General features: G+C 43.1%; 1 protein-coding gene across 3 annotated transcripts in view; it reads right to left on the bottom strand.

The window, feature by feature from the left end:
• The window catches only part of LOC133463647 (arginyl-tRNA--protein transferase 1), a 65,351-nt gene that overhangs the window by 18,691 nt on the left and 28,289 nt on the right, over nt 1–18,371 (bottom strand). For all 3 annotated transcript variants that reach the window (XM_061745296.1, XM_061745294.1, XM_061745295.1), the window contains 2 exons: nt 16,336–16,517; nt 11,787–11,886 (listed from right to left, as the gene is read on the bottom strand). In XM_061745296.1, the coding sequence (XP_061601280.1) occupies nt 11,787–11,886; nt 16,336–16,517 (282 nt within the window). The remainder of the gene's footprint in view (nt 1–11,786; nt 11,887–16,335; nt 16,518–18,371) is intronic.

The following is an 18,371-nucleotide window of genomic DNA, read 5'->3' as shown; positions in this document are numbered from 1 at the left end:
GAGTATTTTTAAACTCTAGTATCTATACTTCTACCTGAGTAATGAATGTGAATACTTTTGACACCTCTGGTCCTCTTACAAGTATGTTATACATGTGGCCGTCACCGAGGAACAGTCTGAACTTTGAGAGTATACAAAGAGGCCTAGTGTGACCGAAGCCAGGAAAGAGCTAACCTACCCCGGCCCAGGCCAGCACCCTGACCCGGGGTCAAACTCAGCCAATCTCAGTCAAAAAGCAATAAACACAGGCCCCGATCCCCTCATCCATACGCTCTGCTAAGCATACAGCTCCAACAATGAACTCCCTCTAACCTCAGTGTTGTGACACACATACATTCTGCCCAGACGAGGGGGCACGGCTGCGCGGGCCCTGGGCCGCTGATGGACGCGTGTAAACAGTGCAGCTACAGAAACATTAGTGCAGGTAGACAAATACACTAAAGGCCAAGCGGGCTGGGAGAACAGCGCCACTGAAAGACACGTCCAAACACACTGCGTTTCAGTGTGGACTCTCCCACAGCCGTCCTTTTACCACTTCTGTGACAGTATGTACATAATCAGCATTTGAGTGTGCATGAGGGTCTTGAACATGTCTGGTGTCTAGGATTTGGCGAGATTTACGCTAACGGCTGCTATTTAAACACTCGGGGCCCACCAAGGCCTTTTCACCCTCGTCAACACATTACCACGAGACGACCTTCAAATAAAGAATCTGGGCTGGTTAGTCTCTCCCCCGGGACCCCAGACAACCCCCACAAATCCTACCCAGCTCCGTCCCAGCTCCGCCGCGCCTGGCTGTGTGTCGTGGGTCTGCGGATGACAGGTTAATGAGGAGAAAATATTTTTACAGGATCGCATTTCGACCAGGCCCTGAGAACCAGGGGCAGCACGTTTATGGGCATCAGCTCGCAGACTGGGCACTTTCATCTCTTTATCATGTCAGGTCTTTATAGGCAGAGCAAGCTGTTCTGCATGTCTGACCGCAGACGAGTGGGACCCAACGTCAGCCTTCTAACTGCAGGACCAGAGCCAGGACCTCAAACCAACACTTTGTCTATACGATAGGAATGGGCGATATTTTACCGTTCGCGATATACTGTCAAAAAAATTCCTCATGATAAGAATTTATCATCTTGCGGTAAAAACAATAAATTCCTGTTGATGATGTTTTTGTGTAAAGCTGATTTATGGTTCTGCGTTAAATCCACGCACAAAGTACTGGAAGGAAGGAAGGAAGGAAGGAAGGAAGGAAGGGAGGAAGGAAGGAAGGAAGGAAGGAAGGAAGGAAGGGAGGAAAAGAGGAAGGGAAGAAGGAAGGAGGGAGCAGGAGGAAAGAAGGAAGGAAAGAAGGAAGGAAGGGAGAAGGAAGGGGGAAAACAAGGAAAGGAGGAAGGAAGGGAGAAAACATGGAAAGAAGGAAGGAAGGAAGGGAGAAAAGAGGAAGGGAAGAAGGAAGGAGGGAGCAGGAGGAAAGAAGGAAGGAAAGAAGGAAGGAAGGGAGGAAAGGGGAGAAGGAAGGGGGAAAACAAGGAAAGGAGGAAGGAAGGGAGAAAACATGGAAAGAAGGAAGGAAGGAAGGAAGGAAGGAAGGAAGGAAGGAAGGAAGGAAGGAAGGAAGGAAGGAAGGAAGGAAAGGAGGAAGGAAGGGAGAAAAGAGGAAGGGAAGAAGGAAGGAGAGAGCAGGAGGAAAGAAGGAAGGAAGGGGAAAAAAGAAAGAAGGAAGGAAGGAAGGAAGGAAGGAAGGAAGGAAGGAAGGAAGGAAGGAGAGAGCAGGAGGAAAGAAGGAAGGAAGGGAGGAAAGGGGAGAAGGAAGGGGGAAAACAAGGAAAGGAGGAAGGAAGGAAGGAGCAGGAGGAAAGAAGGAAGGAAGGAAGGAAGGAAGGGAGGAAAAGAGGAAGGGAAGAAGGAAGGAGGGAGCAGGAGGAAAGAAGGAAGGAAAGAAGGAAGGAAGGGAGGAAAGGGGAGAAGGAAGGGGGAAAACAAGGAAAGGAGGAAGGAAGGGAGAAAACATGGAAAGAAGGAAGGAAGGAAGGAAGGAAGGGAGAAAAGAGGAAGGGAAGAAGGAAGGAGGGAGCAGGAGGAAAGAAGGAAGGAAAGAAGGAAGGAAGGGAGGAAAGGGGAGAAGGAAGGGGGAAAACAAGGAAAGGAGGAAGGAAGGGAGAAAACATGGAAAGAAGGAAGGAAGGAAGGAAGGAAGGAAGGAAAGGAGGAAGGAAGGGAGAAAAGAGGAAGGGAAGAAGGAAGGAGAGAGCAGGAGGAAAGAAGGAAGGAAGGGGAAAAAAGAAAGAAGGAAGGAAGGAAGGAAGGAAGGAAGAAAAGAGGAAGGGAGGAAGGAAGGAAGGAAGGAAGGAAGGAAGGAAGGAAGGAAGGAAGGAAGGGGGAAAACAAGGAAAGGAGGAAGGAAGGAAGGAGCAGGAGGAAAGAAGGAAGGAAGGAAGGAAGGAAGGAAGGAAGGAAGGAAGGAAGGAAGGAAGGAAGGAAGGGAGAAAAGAGGAAGGGAAGAAGGAAGGAGGGAGCAGGAGGAAAGAAGGAAGGAAAGAAGGAAGGAAGGGAGGAAAGGGGAGAAGGAAGGGGGAAAACAAGGAAAGGAGGAAGGAAGGGAGAAAACATGGAAAGAAGGAAGGAAGGAAGGAAGGAAGGAAGGAAGGAAAGGAGGAAGGAAGGGAGAAAAGAGGAAGGGAAGAAGGAAGGAGAGAGCAGGAGGAAAGAAGGAAGGAAGGGGAAAAAAGAAAGAAGGAAGGAAGGAAGGAAGGAAGGAAGGAAGGAAGGAAGGAAGAAAAGAGGAAGGGAGGAAGGGAGGAAGGAAGGAAGGAAGGAAGGAAGGAAGGAAGGAAGGAAGGAAGGAAGGAAGGAAGGAAGGAAGGAAGGAAGGGGGAAAACAAGGAAAGGAGGAAGGAAGGAAGGAGCAGGAGGAAAGAAGGAAGGAAGGAAGGAAGGAAGGAAGGAAGGAAGGAAGGAAGGAAGGAAGGAAGGAAGGAAGGGGAAGGGAAGAAGGAAGGAAGGAAGGAAGGAAGGAAGGAAGGGAGAAAAGAGGAAGGGAGGAAGGAAGGAAATGAGCCAGAAAGAAAGAAAGAAAGAAAGAAAGAAAGAAAGAAAGAAAGAAAGAAAGAAAGAAAGAAAGAAAGAAAGAAAGAAAGAAAGAAAGAAAGAAAGAAAGAAAGAAAGAAAGAAAGAAAGAAAGAAAGAAAGAAAGAAAGAAAGAAAGAAAGAAAGAAAGAAAGAAAGAAAGAAAGAAAGAAAGACAAAAAAAAGGATAAATTCCCGTTGATGACGTTTTTGTGTAACAAACAAAAGTTGAAAAGGTGGAGTTGTATTGGTATTTTTTTTATCGTTATCGGGATAAATGCCAGAAATTATCGTGATACATTTTTTAGTCCATACCGCCCATCCCTACTATACGACTGACTGCATTTATAAGAAAATAAAGTTCGCTCTCCCCTGGTTGTGCGTATCAAAGAGCTGAATGTGTTCCCTTGACAAAAAGAAACCCGACATTTCAGACAAAGTGGCGCAGCTGCGGCAGGTTCGAAAACAAATAGTGGACAAGTTAATGGCAAGGCAAACACCTCAAGCTGGCAGCCAGAGCGCTCTGGATCTGCTCAGCAAGACACCAACTCCAAACTCTCATTTTTGCTCCCGTGACCCTCGGACCTCCCCCACAAGCGAACCCTCCTATCCCCCACCGTCCTCCCACCAGCACTAAGACTGACTGGGCTGACCCGACCCGCTGAACTGTGCTCCCCCAGACCCGACCCCGTCAGCACTCCGAGCAGGAGGAGGAGGAGGAGGAGGCTCCTAGCAGTGGTTGCCCCAACCAGTCACGCCGTAACCTGTTAATGATTTGTTAAAAACACAAATGTGTCAAGAAAATGAGGGAAAATAAGAAACGATTAAGCGTAAAAAGGGGAGAGTAATTTAAAAAAAAAAAAGTTTAAATAAATGTTTCTGCTTAGAGGTGCACTGTTGGTGGTCTCCTGTCGAGCTAAATCAAACAACAGTGTTTCTGTCAGAAAGGCTCCAATTTAAAAAAAAAAGGGGGGAGGGGAGAGAGCTGGAAAGCAGCTAAAAGGCTGTGCTTTAGCTTATAAATTTGAGAGAGAGGTTGAAAATGGGCCTGCTTGGGTTTGATCTCATTGTGATGGGCATGAGATCTCAACAGGCGGCTGGAGGGCAGCACTGCTGGCAGAGCACAATAGTACCAACTAAAAACAAATGAATTACAGCTTCAACTGAAGAAAAGGAAAACAAGCCAGAATGGAGACGGGGTGAAAGAAGTAATCATTTCACATTTCACTACAATGACCACAGTAACTTTAATCCTGTACCAACTCTAAGCAGTGGTGGACAGTAACGGAGTAAATTTACTTGAGTACTGTACTTAAGTACATATCCAGAGGATTTGTACTTTACTTGAGTATTAGATTTCTTTGGTACTTATTACTCTTACTTGAATACATTTCCAAGACAAATATTTTTAGTTTTACTCGAGTAAATTTCTAGTAAGGCTGAAAAGTACTCGTTACTTTCAGGTCTGCTCTTTTTTCTTCTTCCCTAAAATCGTATTGGACACAAGCTGTTTTTGTCAAAGGAGGAGACCTATCACAGTGCACGCTCTCCACTGGGATGTACGTAAAGCGGAAATACGTCAAGCCTCCTCAAAACGATACCGCCAAAGTAGCCTGCGTTTGTCAAGACAGAGCCGCAACAAGTCAAGACATAGCTGCAACAATGGCTACGCCTGCGTCAGGAGAAGAAAGACAATCCGCTGAGTCGTCTGAGTCTGATAATGAGCCGGACTCGGAGCAGGGACTCTCACAAAATCCTTGGCCGTATCTTAACTCAATGTTTGAGTTCGACCGAGTAAAAAACGAGGGCACAGACAAACCACAGACATTTATTTTCAAATGTTTATTGTGTCTGCCGAAGCAGAACTACCTCTCTGCTTTCAACAACTCAATAGCTGGTTTCAAAGAGTTAATTCTCAGAAACAAGAGTTAAAAGATCCTTAAATTAATTTAGAAAAAATATAGTAATTTACTGATGTGGAAAATAAGAAATTTACTATTTTACTTAAAGTAAATTTAAAAGCATTTACTTTTGGATACTTAAGTACCTTTAAAAGCAAGTACTTTTCTACTCTTACTCGAGTAATATTTTGACTGAGCTACTTTTACTTGTAACGGAGTAAATTTTGACCAGTAGTATTTGTACTCTTACTCAAGTACTGGGGTTGAGTACTCTGTCCACCTCTGACTCTAAGCCGTCACAACTTCCTGCATCTTAGCATGCAGATGGCATTTAGAGAAATGAGATCCCCAGTATAGGAAAAATGAAAATCCCTTCTGCCCGTTATCCTTTTAATAACATTTGACTAGAAATGAAGAAAGATGCAATGTCATGTGTTTTATCTCTGGCTGGAATCAGTGGAAAGTTCCTTGAGACGCCATCAATCTGTCATCCAAGCCAGCATGGTGGCTGCTTTTTTAAACAGTTACTGAAAGAGGAATAGAAACAAAACGGAGGGAAGGACGAAGAATAAGGGGTGCGTGTACTGTGCCTGGACCTGTGGTGTCTGTGGTGCGTGAGATGACAGTTACGTGAACACTGGTGTTTCTTCTTTTCAATGCAACCCTTCTAATTTTATGAAAGCAGTATGGTGTTTACGCCAAAAAGCACAACAATAGTAAACAAAAATGCATATTTAAAAAAAAGCAGTGCCCTCATGAACAAATCCACAACTTCCTCAAAATACACAGTGTACAGTGATGTGGTCTACAGTGATGAGGGCCTCTGGGGGAAGGAAAAAACCCATAGATTCACTCTGTCACTCTCAATCTACCCAGATGTTCAGCAAGTGACACACAGAATGTGAGGTCACACACGTACACATAACATACTCTCTGATTGGGGCCCCTGAGTGAAAATAACATGCAGAGTCCTGATAGCAGTGGCTCCGAGGCTTGTAGCATGCCACGACCTGCCACTGCGTACCTGACTGACAACACAGGCTGCTTGAGCGCTGACTCATTACATTAACATACACTTCTGGCGCTGGATGACACGATGATTTCTCTTTGTGCAATTATGGATATATTAGAAAGCAACAACAATAACATGAAATAAATGGAGTACCATTTATCTTCAAACCAATCTAATCAAATATGTGCGCAGGTTTGTGTAAAATAAGGCTCACCGTACATGCCTCAGCTGGCAGGGACTGTGATTTTTAAATTGATGTCATCAGAAATAAACCCATACAGCAGGTGACAAACGCCTGGAGGCAAACATTGATTAAGACAAATGTTAGCATCCCATCAGCAGGCTGAAACCACTATCAGGTTCCCTCATCAGTTGTGCTCTAATGCACAAACACTTTTCACATCCACTACATTGAAAAGCTTTGGCCATATGGAAAGTGCTGGCTGCTGCAGTGACACCGACCTGCTCTCTGACAGTGACTACGTTTACATGCAGTCAAAATTTGGGTTATTGCTAATATTCCAGTTACTGAAACATTCGGAATATTCCGTTTCCATGCGTGAGCAAACAGGGTTATTACTGTTTACATGGTAATTAATCATTCGGGATATCCCGATCAAACCAGTGACGCGTGGAGAAATTGATGATGCAATTAGCGTCATTTCCGCTTCTTCTTCCTGTATCCAAATTCAAAACAAATGCTGCTTCCTGCAACTTTTCGCTCACCTTCTTGTAAATCTCGCTATCCCGGTACTTTCTACCGTCTACAAATGCCAAAATGTTCATATCCTTCATTACATTTATGAAGTGATTAGTCTCCACCTCAATCCAAAAGTGCGGCGTGGTCTTGCGTTTCTCCGTGTTTATAAGAACTTCCTGGACTCAAAAGACCAAGATTCCTTGCGAACAGAGCATGCGCAGAAAACAAATTCATGTTCCGTTTTATCGGGATATTCCGTTTGGCGTTTATATGACCGAATATTCAAAGTAACCCAGGGGTCATATTCGAGTTTTTAAAAACCGGAATATGAGAAATTCGGGTTATTGGTGTTTACATGGCCGTGCAAATACGGGTTATTGCCAATATTCAGGTTTTAAAAGGGTTATTGAGTGCATGTAAACGCAGTCAGTGTTTGTTATCTGCAGTTGAGGCGGAGCTGGGCTGAAAGGAAACAGCGCTGCAGCTACGGCAGAAGAGCTCTTTACAAGTCACTGAAGTACCACCGGGACATGAATTATTCTTTTCATCTCACCTCCTTTTCTAATTTGGCACACATCAGCCATTCCTTTTTTTGCCCTCTTTATCTGTCCTCTTCTTCCTCCGTTCACTCAATTTACCAACTGTTCTTTCTTTCTGCTCTGCGGAAAATTTAATGGTTTCCTGCACTCAAGACATTCTTTCACTCAACAATAACAACAACAGTAAGCGCCGCTGCATGTAACTCTGCCAGCCTTTTGCTAAAGGCATAACTGGGTATTGTGTAAGTGTACACGTGTGTAAGTGATGCGCACATACGTCTCACCTGATAAGATGTTAACACCAAGTGGGTGAAAACACCGTTAATGGCTGTTTAAGTACTGAAAACCCCCAGCTTGCACCGATACTGTAAGTGCTACGATATATGATCACCTCTGGAGAAAAATGGAAAAACACTACGCTGGGATGAGTGTGTCCTAGCTCTCTGGCTAAAATAACAAGTGGAATTATATAAAATGAGTGTTTTAAATTCTGGGTATCTTTTGTAACCCGGCGAGGCTGAATTGTGCAGTTGCTGGATAATAATGTCTTGTTTTAGTGGAATAAAAGTACCGTGAGGGGAAAAGCTATGAGTTGGTGTTCAGGTCAAGCACTTGATCATTCCAACAGATCTGAGAAAGACATAATACAAATCCAGATCACAGCATAGTACAAGTCCAAATTTAAACCTAAGCACGGGTAGCTTAAGTCCTCACTCTTGTCACCAGGCACATTCTGCAGCCTGCAAAACCAGAGATGTGGTTTATACAATATTTAGAGCTAAAACATTAAAAGGAAGAGAAGCTTGGAATTTAAACCACAATGTAATCATCTGTTTTAAGTCACAAGAGCCATACAACTCAGATAATTGTGGGCTTTATCTCATAAGGGACATGATGAAAAAGGGAGAGTGGCAGAAGGGCCAAGACCTCTGGTCTCATTTAGCCTCCAACAGCTTCACCTTCTGCTCCTCACAGCTCAACATCAGAGGACCAGCGAGGGCCAAAGGAGCAGGAACAGAAGCCAGGGGCAGGATGTCACGTCAAACCCTGAATCCACCAGCCAAAGCAGCAAGACTCTGTGGGACGTTCAGTCCCAGCTCCGAGAACAAAGGACAGGGTCTGACACTGGCCAGGCAGCCCTCTGTTCCTGGCTGGACTTCAAGTCTTCGGAGGATCTTTTAAGGCTGCTCTACAGGACAATGTCCTGCATTTGGCAGCGCTGAGATGTTTTCAACTCATCTCACATGGGGCTGTTCCCCATCACACTCTGAGATGTGACCTGAAAGAAAGTGATTTGCTCAAGATAACACTCCAAAAAATAGATAAATAATAAAAACGCCAGTTTTCAACAGGGAATACACACGTGCAGCATGTAAATATGACATGAAAAAGAAAAAGAATAGGTTGTATTAAGACTTAAAATGCTGTTCACACCCCTACTGGTTATAAAACCTGCTGTATGCCCATCAACGCCGTATAAAGTCATTTTTCACATTATAAGAAGAGCTGATTATATATGGTTCTACTGGACTGAGTTTACTATGTAAACAAAAGTATTTAATTTAATGCAGAACAGAGTCCTTTTATAGTTGCTCATTTTCTAATAATCATGCTATTTAAGTAAGACATGCATATTGTAATCGTTAATGCAGATAAATTGGACTTGCATTGCTTCAGTATGAACATATGGATGTTTAACACCGTCAAGTAGGGCTGGGCGATATGGACCAAAAGTCATATCTCGATATTTTCTAGCTGAATGGCGATACTCGATATATATCGATATTTTTTCTGTGCCATAATTGGGGTTTCCCCCAAAGCATTATAGCATAGCATCTCTGTTAGCTTCATTTTTTTCTGAGGCAAACCCTTAAAAAAACAGTCAGTTTTAATACAAAGCCTCGTGCCAAATGTCACACAGGTACCTTTATTAACAGAGGTCTGCACAATATCAAAATGTATAAAACAAATGAAATTAAAATAAACTGCCTGCATATATAAAATAAAATTGCTTCTTGAATAAAATAAAACAAATATCCCTTTCCTGTGAATTGTCTCGTACCATATCGCGTTTGAAAATATATCGATATATATTAAAATCTCGATATATCACCCAGCCCTACCGTCAAGGCTGTTTTCCTAACCTTTTTTGAAGTTTTTCTGAAGCCAAAATATTAATAAAACCAGTATGGAGTTTAAGCACAGGGTTTTAAATGTACCCACCCAGTATGAGCAGGGAAGTGCTAGACCTTTAAGAAGTTAGGGAGGGGAAAGGTGGGCAGAATACAGTGATGGAGAGCTGATCAAGGGGTTTGAGTGGAGTCTAACAGGATTCAAGTACTTGTGTTTTAGCCCTTAAAGAAACAAGAAGCCCATTTTGGATCCAAAACCAGTAGAGGTTCAAGACAATACCAGCGCAGCCTGGCAATCTGAACAATGTCCCAGTATGTCTGTGCATTAATGACCTGCTGGGGCTCGTATGCAAATCCCGAAGAAAAGCAAGACCCTGCATGTGCTGAGAGCATGTTTTATCATGGGTGTATTTCTGTGGGATTGTGAGAATCCAAAGGTGGGAATTGGGCAACCTTCTCACCCTTTTTCTGTGGTCCTCCCTAAGGGGTGAACTAGGAAGAAGTGGGGAGATTGTGAACAAGATGCTGCAATGACAAACTCCCAAGAAAAGATATGGGGGGATGGAGCAGTGAATGCCAGTGCAAGGAGGGGTAAAGTGCTGTGGTAACAACTCAAGTTCTCAGACAAACATTGTAATCAAGATTCGACACACAGACACATAAACAGGGCTAACATACTCATGTGCAGTCCATGCACACACTACCCCACGGAGGGAGTGGACAAAGCAGAATGTAAACCTCAAAGTAACATGTAAATGAATTAAAAAAAGAAACGCATGGCGCTTTGCCATAATCCTCAACAAGACATCAGCCTGCCAGAAGCAACAACAAGGTCTGGGAACATCTGAATGAAATGACGGAGAAATAAAGGAATTAGTGGATGAATAAAAGAAAAAGGGATTGACTGGTGAATCTTAGCCAAACTAATGAACTTGGCCAGACTCTTCCACTGTCTCCGTATCTCATCTTAAAAGCATTTCTTTCATATGGTATACAACTGCACAAACCTATGGTTAGCCAATATCCAAACTATGTTGTTTTTTTTTAACCATCTACACCTCAGTTGCATTTTTCCTTGACAGATCCTCCCAAATAATTACTCCAATAAACTAAAGAAACTCAAATTACTTTGTGTTGGACATCTCTGGTGCAGGAAAACCTCATATGGATCCAATAACAACGATATCGTAGGTACACTCCAGATTTGAGGCAGATTTGGCAGAATGGGCAATAAGCAACATGAGACGTGACATGTATGCAAGCTAGAGATACAAAATACAAGACATTATGTCACTTTAAATGTTAAACAAAATATATAACACAAGTGGTCAGTATGCCACCCAGACTCACTCCCCTCACACCTGAAAAAGTAGGTTCTGATTCAGTGGAAAATGCTGGAAAGGAAAGGAACAAATCCCTGTAGCTCTTGGCCTGAGTGATGAACATCACTTCATTCAAGGTGGTGAGAGGGAAACGGACAAGAATGGAAAAACAACAAGAAAATTACACATCCTGATGTGCTTATAAAACAGATAAACTGCAGGCATAAATATGTACCACACGCACGTAAATAATATAGTACAGTAAGAAAAAAAATGTCATTCAGGTGTTAGATGTTGTGGTTAAATCCACATGATGTTTTATTCTGATTGAAATCCGTCCAACTGAAGCTCTCGGGCCAGCTGTTATGGTAAATGCTGTCAAGTGTTTACATGCATTGACGCATTTGCTCTGGCCAGCTGTGAGGAGTATTGTATTACTTAAGAGTTATTCTGGAGCACGCCTTTGACAGCGCGCAAAAAATGATCATCAATCATTTCCGTAGTGCTCTTCTTAACAAAATATTTGTTATTCCTACTAAAAGCAACAAAAATGAGAGTGAGCACAAAAAAAAAGATAAAACTGTGACATGAGCATAGTTTTAGGGAGTTAAAACTACAGTACATGAATATTCCTTTAACCCTGTTTATTCAGGTGGAGCATTTGGTGCATATTTATTCCAACAAAGGCTTTTAAAACAGTTAGAATAAAAATGTAATGAGTTACATTTTGGGGAAAAAAAGGAACATCTGAAATAGAATAGAATTTGTAAATACAACTTAAAAACTAAAAAAAATACAACAATAAATGAATTAACTACCATCTAATTACTTTTGAGCAAAGACAGGGCGGAGCCAAGATCCACATTAGCAAAGCGATATGGCAATATGTGCACTCAGAAAGTGCCTTTAAATGTTAGAATATAACACAAGCACATAACAGTTTGACAATAATTATGATTTGGAAGCCAATTTCAACTTAAAGGCAAAATATGGCTCAAAGATATATCCAAATATGTACGTTCACAATTGAGTCCACAAAGGAGTCTTTCAGCTATTAATATTAATGTAGCTGTAACTGTAAAAAGTGGAGTTTTAGGAGTGGAATACTGCGTACCTTGTACCGCATCTTGGGGCAGGAGTGAATGTAAAAGCCCAGGTAGTAGTAGCACAGCTTGGGGGACTGCTTCTCTAGCTGCCTGGTGAAAGTGATCTCCCTGTGGCATGAAACACAAATACTTTTCTTTTAGTGAGATGAAAAAAGAAACAACACAGTATGCATACATGTATTTAATTGCACATTTACTTTGAATACATTTTTTTTTTTGTTTTAGATAGTTTTAAGTGTGTGCACGTGGTTAGGAAGAATAACAACAACGGTATTAGTGAGTGTGTTAGCAGTGGGTTTAAAAATCACTGAATACAACAAGACAATTCATGATCGACTTTATCCAACCAAAGGAGTCATTCAAAATGTGCTTTTCTCTTAGGTTAGTTTACAAATGAGGGCATTAAAAAACAGGATTGGTAGTAGCTGCCCTGACTGGAGCAGTGCTCAAGCTGAGAAAGTACAAATTCACACACAAAAAAGCTGCTTCTCTTGGTCTCATGTCATTACACAAAAACAACCACCTTCCCTCCATTGCCATTGAGCCCTCAGGCAGAAGAGAAGGTGGTGAAAAAGAAGGGGCGAGAGCGTGTAAAATAAAGATTTAGAACTTGGAGGATTTATACGCCTTCTTCAAATACAGTAAATGTCTTGCCCGCTTTATTTTTCTTCAATAGTTTCTTCCTTAATTGCATCCTTTTACTGAAAGCCTATTTTTCCCCTTTCCTTCTGCCATTTCCTTTGCTCTTCCATAACTAAATTCCAGCTCCTTTTTTTTTCCTCCCTTTTTGTTTCACTCTTCCTTCCACTGCTCAGTGTTTCAGCCGCTTAAAGGAAGGGGGAGAATTCCCTTTCTTACCAGACTTAAGAGAAAGAGGCCTTAAAATAAAATAGATGCACTGAAAAATAAGACATGGAACAAAGCGCACTAGGTGAGGGAGGGGGAGGCACAAGGAGGGAGAGTGCGGGAGGAGAATGTAAAAGAGGAGGGTCAAGAAAGAGAAAGGGATGGAGAAGAGAGGCAGCTACAGCGAGGTGCTAGAAGGTCACTCGCATTCTGCCAGGTTCCTGGGTTCCCATCCCCTCATCACAAAAGGACCCGGCAGGGCTGAATTGCAGGAGGGGGGTCAAGAGAGGCGAGGGACCCATTCACAAAAAGCCATGTTCCCCCCTTCATTTGAGGCCTTCACACCCCCACCTCCACCCCAATGGCAGCAGCTTGAGTCTGCCATTATCCCCTCTTCAGCCATCTGACACTCCAGCACAAGCCAATTATCAAGCCCTCTGCTCCTGCACAGCTCCCCTCATACTGATGTGTGTGCAGACACACACACAAAAGCCCTATGGAAGTGGGCAGCACAAGATGTCTACTGCAGCTTCACATCATATCTGGAAACTTTTAAAAAATTACTTAAATAGTCTCAACTAGCCGTATGTGAAGCAGAGTGTGTATAATTTATGAATATTTGTGTGTGGTGGATGCATCAAAGTGGTGTCGTCCTCAACCGTTGTTATGAATATGAATACAGGAATATTTTCAGAGCTATAGAAATCTTGTTTAATATTAATTTCTTCTCTTTTTTGTGTTTATGCGGCTACAGAAAAAAAGATATACCGTATTTTCCGCATTATAAGGCGCTACAGTAGAGGCTGGGGTTACGTTATGCATCCATTAGACGGTGCTGCGCTAAAGGGAATGTCAACAAAACAGTCAGGTCAGTCAAACTTTATTAATAGATAACAAAATGAATAAACAACTGTTTTATTATTTTCGAGTTGCGAGACCTGTTGCAGCTCAATATTGATCCATATATAAGGCGCACCGGATTATAAGGCGCATGGTCAGCTTTTGAAAAAATTGAAGGCTTTTAGGTGCAGCATATTTATTTAATTCATAAAGAAATACAGGTCCCCAGATAGCTCAGCTGGCTGGGGGTGCATCATATGCGATGCTATGTGCAGGTGCCGCAGGTTCGAATCCCAGCCTGTTCCTCTTTACTGCGTGTCTTCCTCCCCTCTCTCTACCCAAGTTTACTTTCCAGCCACTTTCAAAATAAAAGGTCAGTAGAGCCACAATTTCTTATTTATTTATTTTTTTAAATACAGAGAAATACACATTTTAGCTAGTCTTTTGTTGAAATAGTTTGATTTTCAGTCTAATTTATCCAAGTCTGGATGGGCTTAACCGCTTCAGAGAAACAACCTGTTAAATATTAGACAGGATGCCTAATCAGCAAATACTAAACACTTTGGTTCATGGTCGGGACACGGAAGAATAATCAGCACATCCCCATGAGAAAGTGATTCAGCTTGGGACACCAACTGTGTTTCCTACACACAGAACCTCAGGCACCTCATTATGTGCCTCTTTGCTTCTCTTCCTCCTCCTGTCCGCCGGGCCTGTGGAAGAGGGAGCTAAGCTCCTGTGAGGAAACCTCTCTCAACATCCCCCTCTCCTGTTTTACTTCTGAATCACACGCATACACGAACACAGATGCGAAACCCATTATATACAGCATGCAATTCATGTTTTATTTATGTGTGACGTACACATTGAATCTCAAGTGAAGCAAAACAGTTTTCTTTAAATGCTGATGGGGGCAAATATGTCCTTAAAGTCATGACACCCGCTGAGTTTCTTTGTGTAAAGCTGAGGAACCTTTCAGGACTTCTGTCACTCATGAAAAACTAATTTCTGCTCAATGTTTTACATATCAAGTCCATCATTTGACAATGTTGGAACACACTTAAACTTGGCAAAAACGAATCCCGACGGGACGATCTACAGGGATGAAACATCACCTAATGTGAGCAATATTTACTTAAGAGTAAGTTTTGGACGGTGAGCAAAGCCAAGCCGACTCAGGAGCGTCTAGACCAGATCAAAGCTCTGCTGTGTGTAAACAAGTGTGAAGATTTCAGTCATGCTGGTTTCCCTCTCCGAGGCCTCCTCCACAAACCCAGCACAGTGTTACTCTTGGACTCGGCCTTTTAAAATAATAAGTGATTGGGGACCGTGCTTGGGATGACCAGGGAGTTCCTTCTTTTTTGAGTAGCAGCAAATATTCTGACCTCTGGAGCGCTGATTTACTGCATGACTAAACTACACGCATTCCTCAACACTTGAAACTCACATTGCAACACCTCCACACACTGACACTGAACGAGTGATCCCCCAGTCCCCCCACATCTGTGCAGAAATATTTTAAAAAGCCTCTCTCACATTATTGAATTACTTTTAACAGGAAATGCCAGATACGAGTGCCTGTAGATGTGTGCGCTCTCTTATTTCATCTTGGAACAGAGAACTGTCGTCAGCTGAACCAAAAACAGAGCGCTGCCGCAACCAATCACATGTGAAGAAAGAGCGATTTTTCCTGACTTTAAGTATTATGGTGCTTATGGCATGGTATAGAGTTCTGAGGGTAAAACTGGGGAGAGGTGAGCAGATCAGAAACAGCCAGGAAGGGGGCAGACATGAGAAAAGGGAGGAGCAATTCATAGAAAAAGTTACAGCAACACAATGAAAGACAATGTAAAAACTTTACACGTCTACTGAAAAGACTTAGGGCCCGATTTACTAAAGGTTTGCGTGTGTTAAAACGTGTGCAAACTTGACAGCACCCGCAAACCAAAGTGCCAGCTGATCTACTAACAGCGTGCAAAGACGACTGCGTCTCTGAAATGCGCAAAATTGCACACGCAATTCAGTTAGTACTTTTGCCCTGATGAATAATCAATATGGGGCGTAACCGGCAGAAATCCTAAATACTGGGAGGGGAAGATGCAAATTGCTCCATTTACCACGCGCAATGAGATTTACCAAGCCTGAAAGTAATTGCGCGTATTGTGATTGCGTCTGTATTTAATACGTTTGAAAGGAAGGTGCTAATCTGCTGCTGCTGTTATTGTGGCAAGGAGGCGACATCCAAAATCAAAGAATACGCAGAGAGAGAGTCTTTATTCTGCTGCATTTCTCCTGAATTATGCTTAACCCGACCAATTCAATATTAAAATCAAATTCGGTCCTGTGGCCCGTTTTTCTATTTCGTATTTTTGATCTGTGCCTAAAATTGAAATATGAAAAACCAGACGTTTTTCAGTTTTTTGTGTTACCAGCATTTATTCTATCGCAGGTTTTCTCCGATATTGCGTTTCTTTTGGTAATGTTTAAATTTTTTTGCTGTAGTTCATGAATGTGTTTATTTGCCTCTTCCACTAATATCTCTAACTCCAACTCGTCAAATTTCATTTTGCGCTTGTGACTGTGCATTCCATCCACTCTCCATGGCGCAGAGTTTGCGCTCGCAAACCTTAAGACACGCAACACCTCATTTAAATACTGCTGTTTGCACCCGTTATCAATTGCGCACGCAATCTTAGTTGATCACCCGCAAAACACACGCAAACAGCACGCGCAAACTTTTTCAGTGCACACGCAATTTAGTACTCTTTATTTAGAATCTTAGTAAATCGGGCCCTTAGAGAAAAGGGATGACTGTTACTATGAGAAACTGCATAAAAACCCCTTGGTGAGAAGGAGGAAGTGTCAACCCACCTGAGAGCAGAGTAGGAGCCCAAGGACAGCGAGCCAAAGTCTGGGTTGTAGTACAGGTAGACGGAGGACACGCAGGTCGGCAAGATGTCAATCACTCCCACGGCCACGATCTGGCCGTCCAGCCAGTATTGCTGGTGGAAGGAGCCGTAGCCCACCTCGGGCCCATCTGGAGAAAATTCTGCCTGAAGAGAGACAAAACAAGAGGAAGCAGAGACTCAAAACAACGCTGATACCGCTGTGTCAAATATACTTTGTGTTCAAAACACAGAAATCGCAGTGGAAGGAAAATGCGCCATTTACCAGGACAATCTCTTCTCTCTTGATATTACTTTCTCCGACTTATTTTCACACACATACACACACACCTGTATTGATGGTTTATTATAACCCTCAAGTTCCCCTGCCAGGCCTCACGCATTATGTGTGGGGGTGTACAGTAGCCTCACATTCAGCCTGCTAATGGCTCCCAAATGTGGAATGAAAGTTGGAGCAGAAAGGAGGAGCTGTGGCTGGGCGGCGTGGGGAACCGGCCACAGCAACACTCCAGGAGAGGCCCTTTTAATAAAAGGAGCTGCGTGAGCAAAATCAATTTCACCACGCTGCGGTGGCCGGCTGCCAAGCCTTCTCCTATACGTCTTTGCCTGGTCTTTCCATGTGGCACGAAAGAATGTGGATGACGGCGTGCCCGCGTGCACCCGTGTGCGCCCCTGCGCTTGAGTCTATCCCATTAACGAAACACTTTAGTATTTGACACGTTGTGTTTTTCACATACTAGGTTTTTCAATCAAGTTATTAGACTGCTTTTATCACAGAGGCTTCAGACAAGGAGCACAGGGTTAAAAGTCATCTGAAGCGAAGGTATTAGTTCATGCGTGTGTGTGTGTCTCTCGTCAGTGCATTAGAAACTGGATCCTGCGTTCATCTGGACACAGTTAAGTAGTGCAGACACTGCTAGTTATCACAACACTGTGAAAGCTAGCTCAGTAATCTGGTGCACTGCTGAGGCCGTACTCGCGGCACACACACTCATACACAACCTCCCTGCAGCTCGCTGACCTTAGAGGGCTGACGGTTTTCTTAAGTGGAGCTGGTAGTAAAAACAAAGTTGTATTTCTCTAGATTCGGCCGCGCACTATCAGGTCTGATTACCTGTCTGACAGCATGTACACCAAGATCTGCTTATTTCTCCCTGTGTGTGTGTGTGTGTGTGTGTGTGTGTGTGTGTGTGTGTGTGTGTGTGTGTGTGGATAAATGGGTAAGAGAAGATTAAATTGAGAAAAATGTTTCACATCAGAGGCTGGATGATATGAAATGGGAATGATGAGAGTATGTTGAGCAGTAATTGTGATTGACAGGAAAGAAAAAGAAAGAGGGAAGAGTGAAGAATAAAAATTGACATTTATTTGGAGCGCAGCTGCGGATGCTGAAGAGTGGGAAACCCCAAATGTGGATCAGGCGCTGCGCTCCATGCATCTACCCACGGCGGAGGGAACTGTCCGTCTGTGTAAGTAGCAGCCTGTTATTTCTTGGCACCGTCTCCCCCAGAAACACTAGAGCCTTTGTCAGAGGCCCCACTCTGTCATTTAGAAGTTTTAACTAAAAGGAAAAAGCAGGAGGGGATTTTTTTTTTTACCCCACCTCAAGTATACATGCTTCAGCAAAATTACACAAATGTAAACGCTGCAAGAGAAGTAATAGCTGTCCTGTTTGCATGTTTGTCTATCAGTCCGTACAGAGCTCAAGGCTGCTCTCCTCTGAGCGACCTGCGCTCCACCTCAGACAGCTTGACGGCTGTGTCCTTGCCACTGTGACAACAATCTCAACATTCCCCGGAACACTTCAAACCAGCCCAGAGCTTCAACAGCAGCCCCAAATCGCTCTCATATGGAGCACACACAAGGCCGTGTGAGTGGCATGCCTAATGGAGTCGGGAGGTTCTCTGAAGCTTTTCGCTTTCGCTTATATTTGGGTAAATGTATGCTGACTAGATCAATAGCACTCATATTACTATATTCTTAATCTTTCTAAAGCTCCCC

This window comes from Cololabis saira, chromosome 17, assembly GCF_033807715.1.
Source record: "Cololabis saira isolate AMF1-May2022 chromosome 17, fColSai1.1, whole genome shotgun sequence".
Classification (NCBI taxonomy): Eukaryota; Metazoa; Chordata; class Actinopteri; order Beloniformes; family Belonidae; genus Cololabis; species Cololabis saira.
This window is presented reverse-complemented; position numbering and strand designations above follow the sequence as displayed.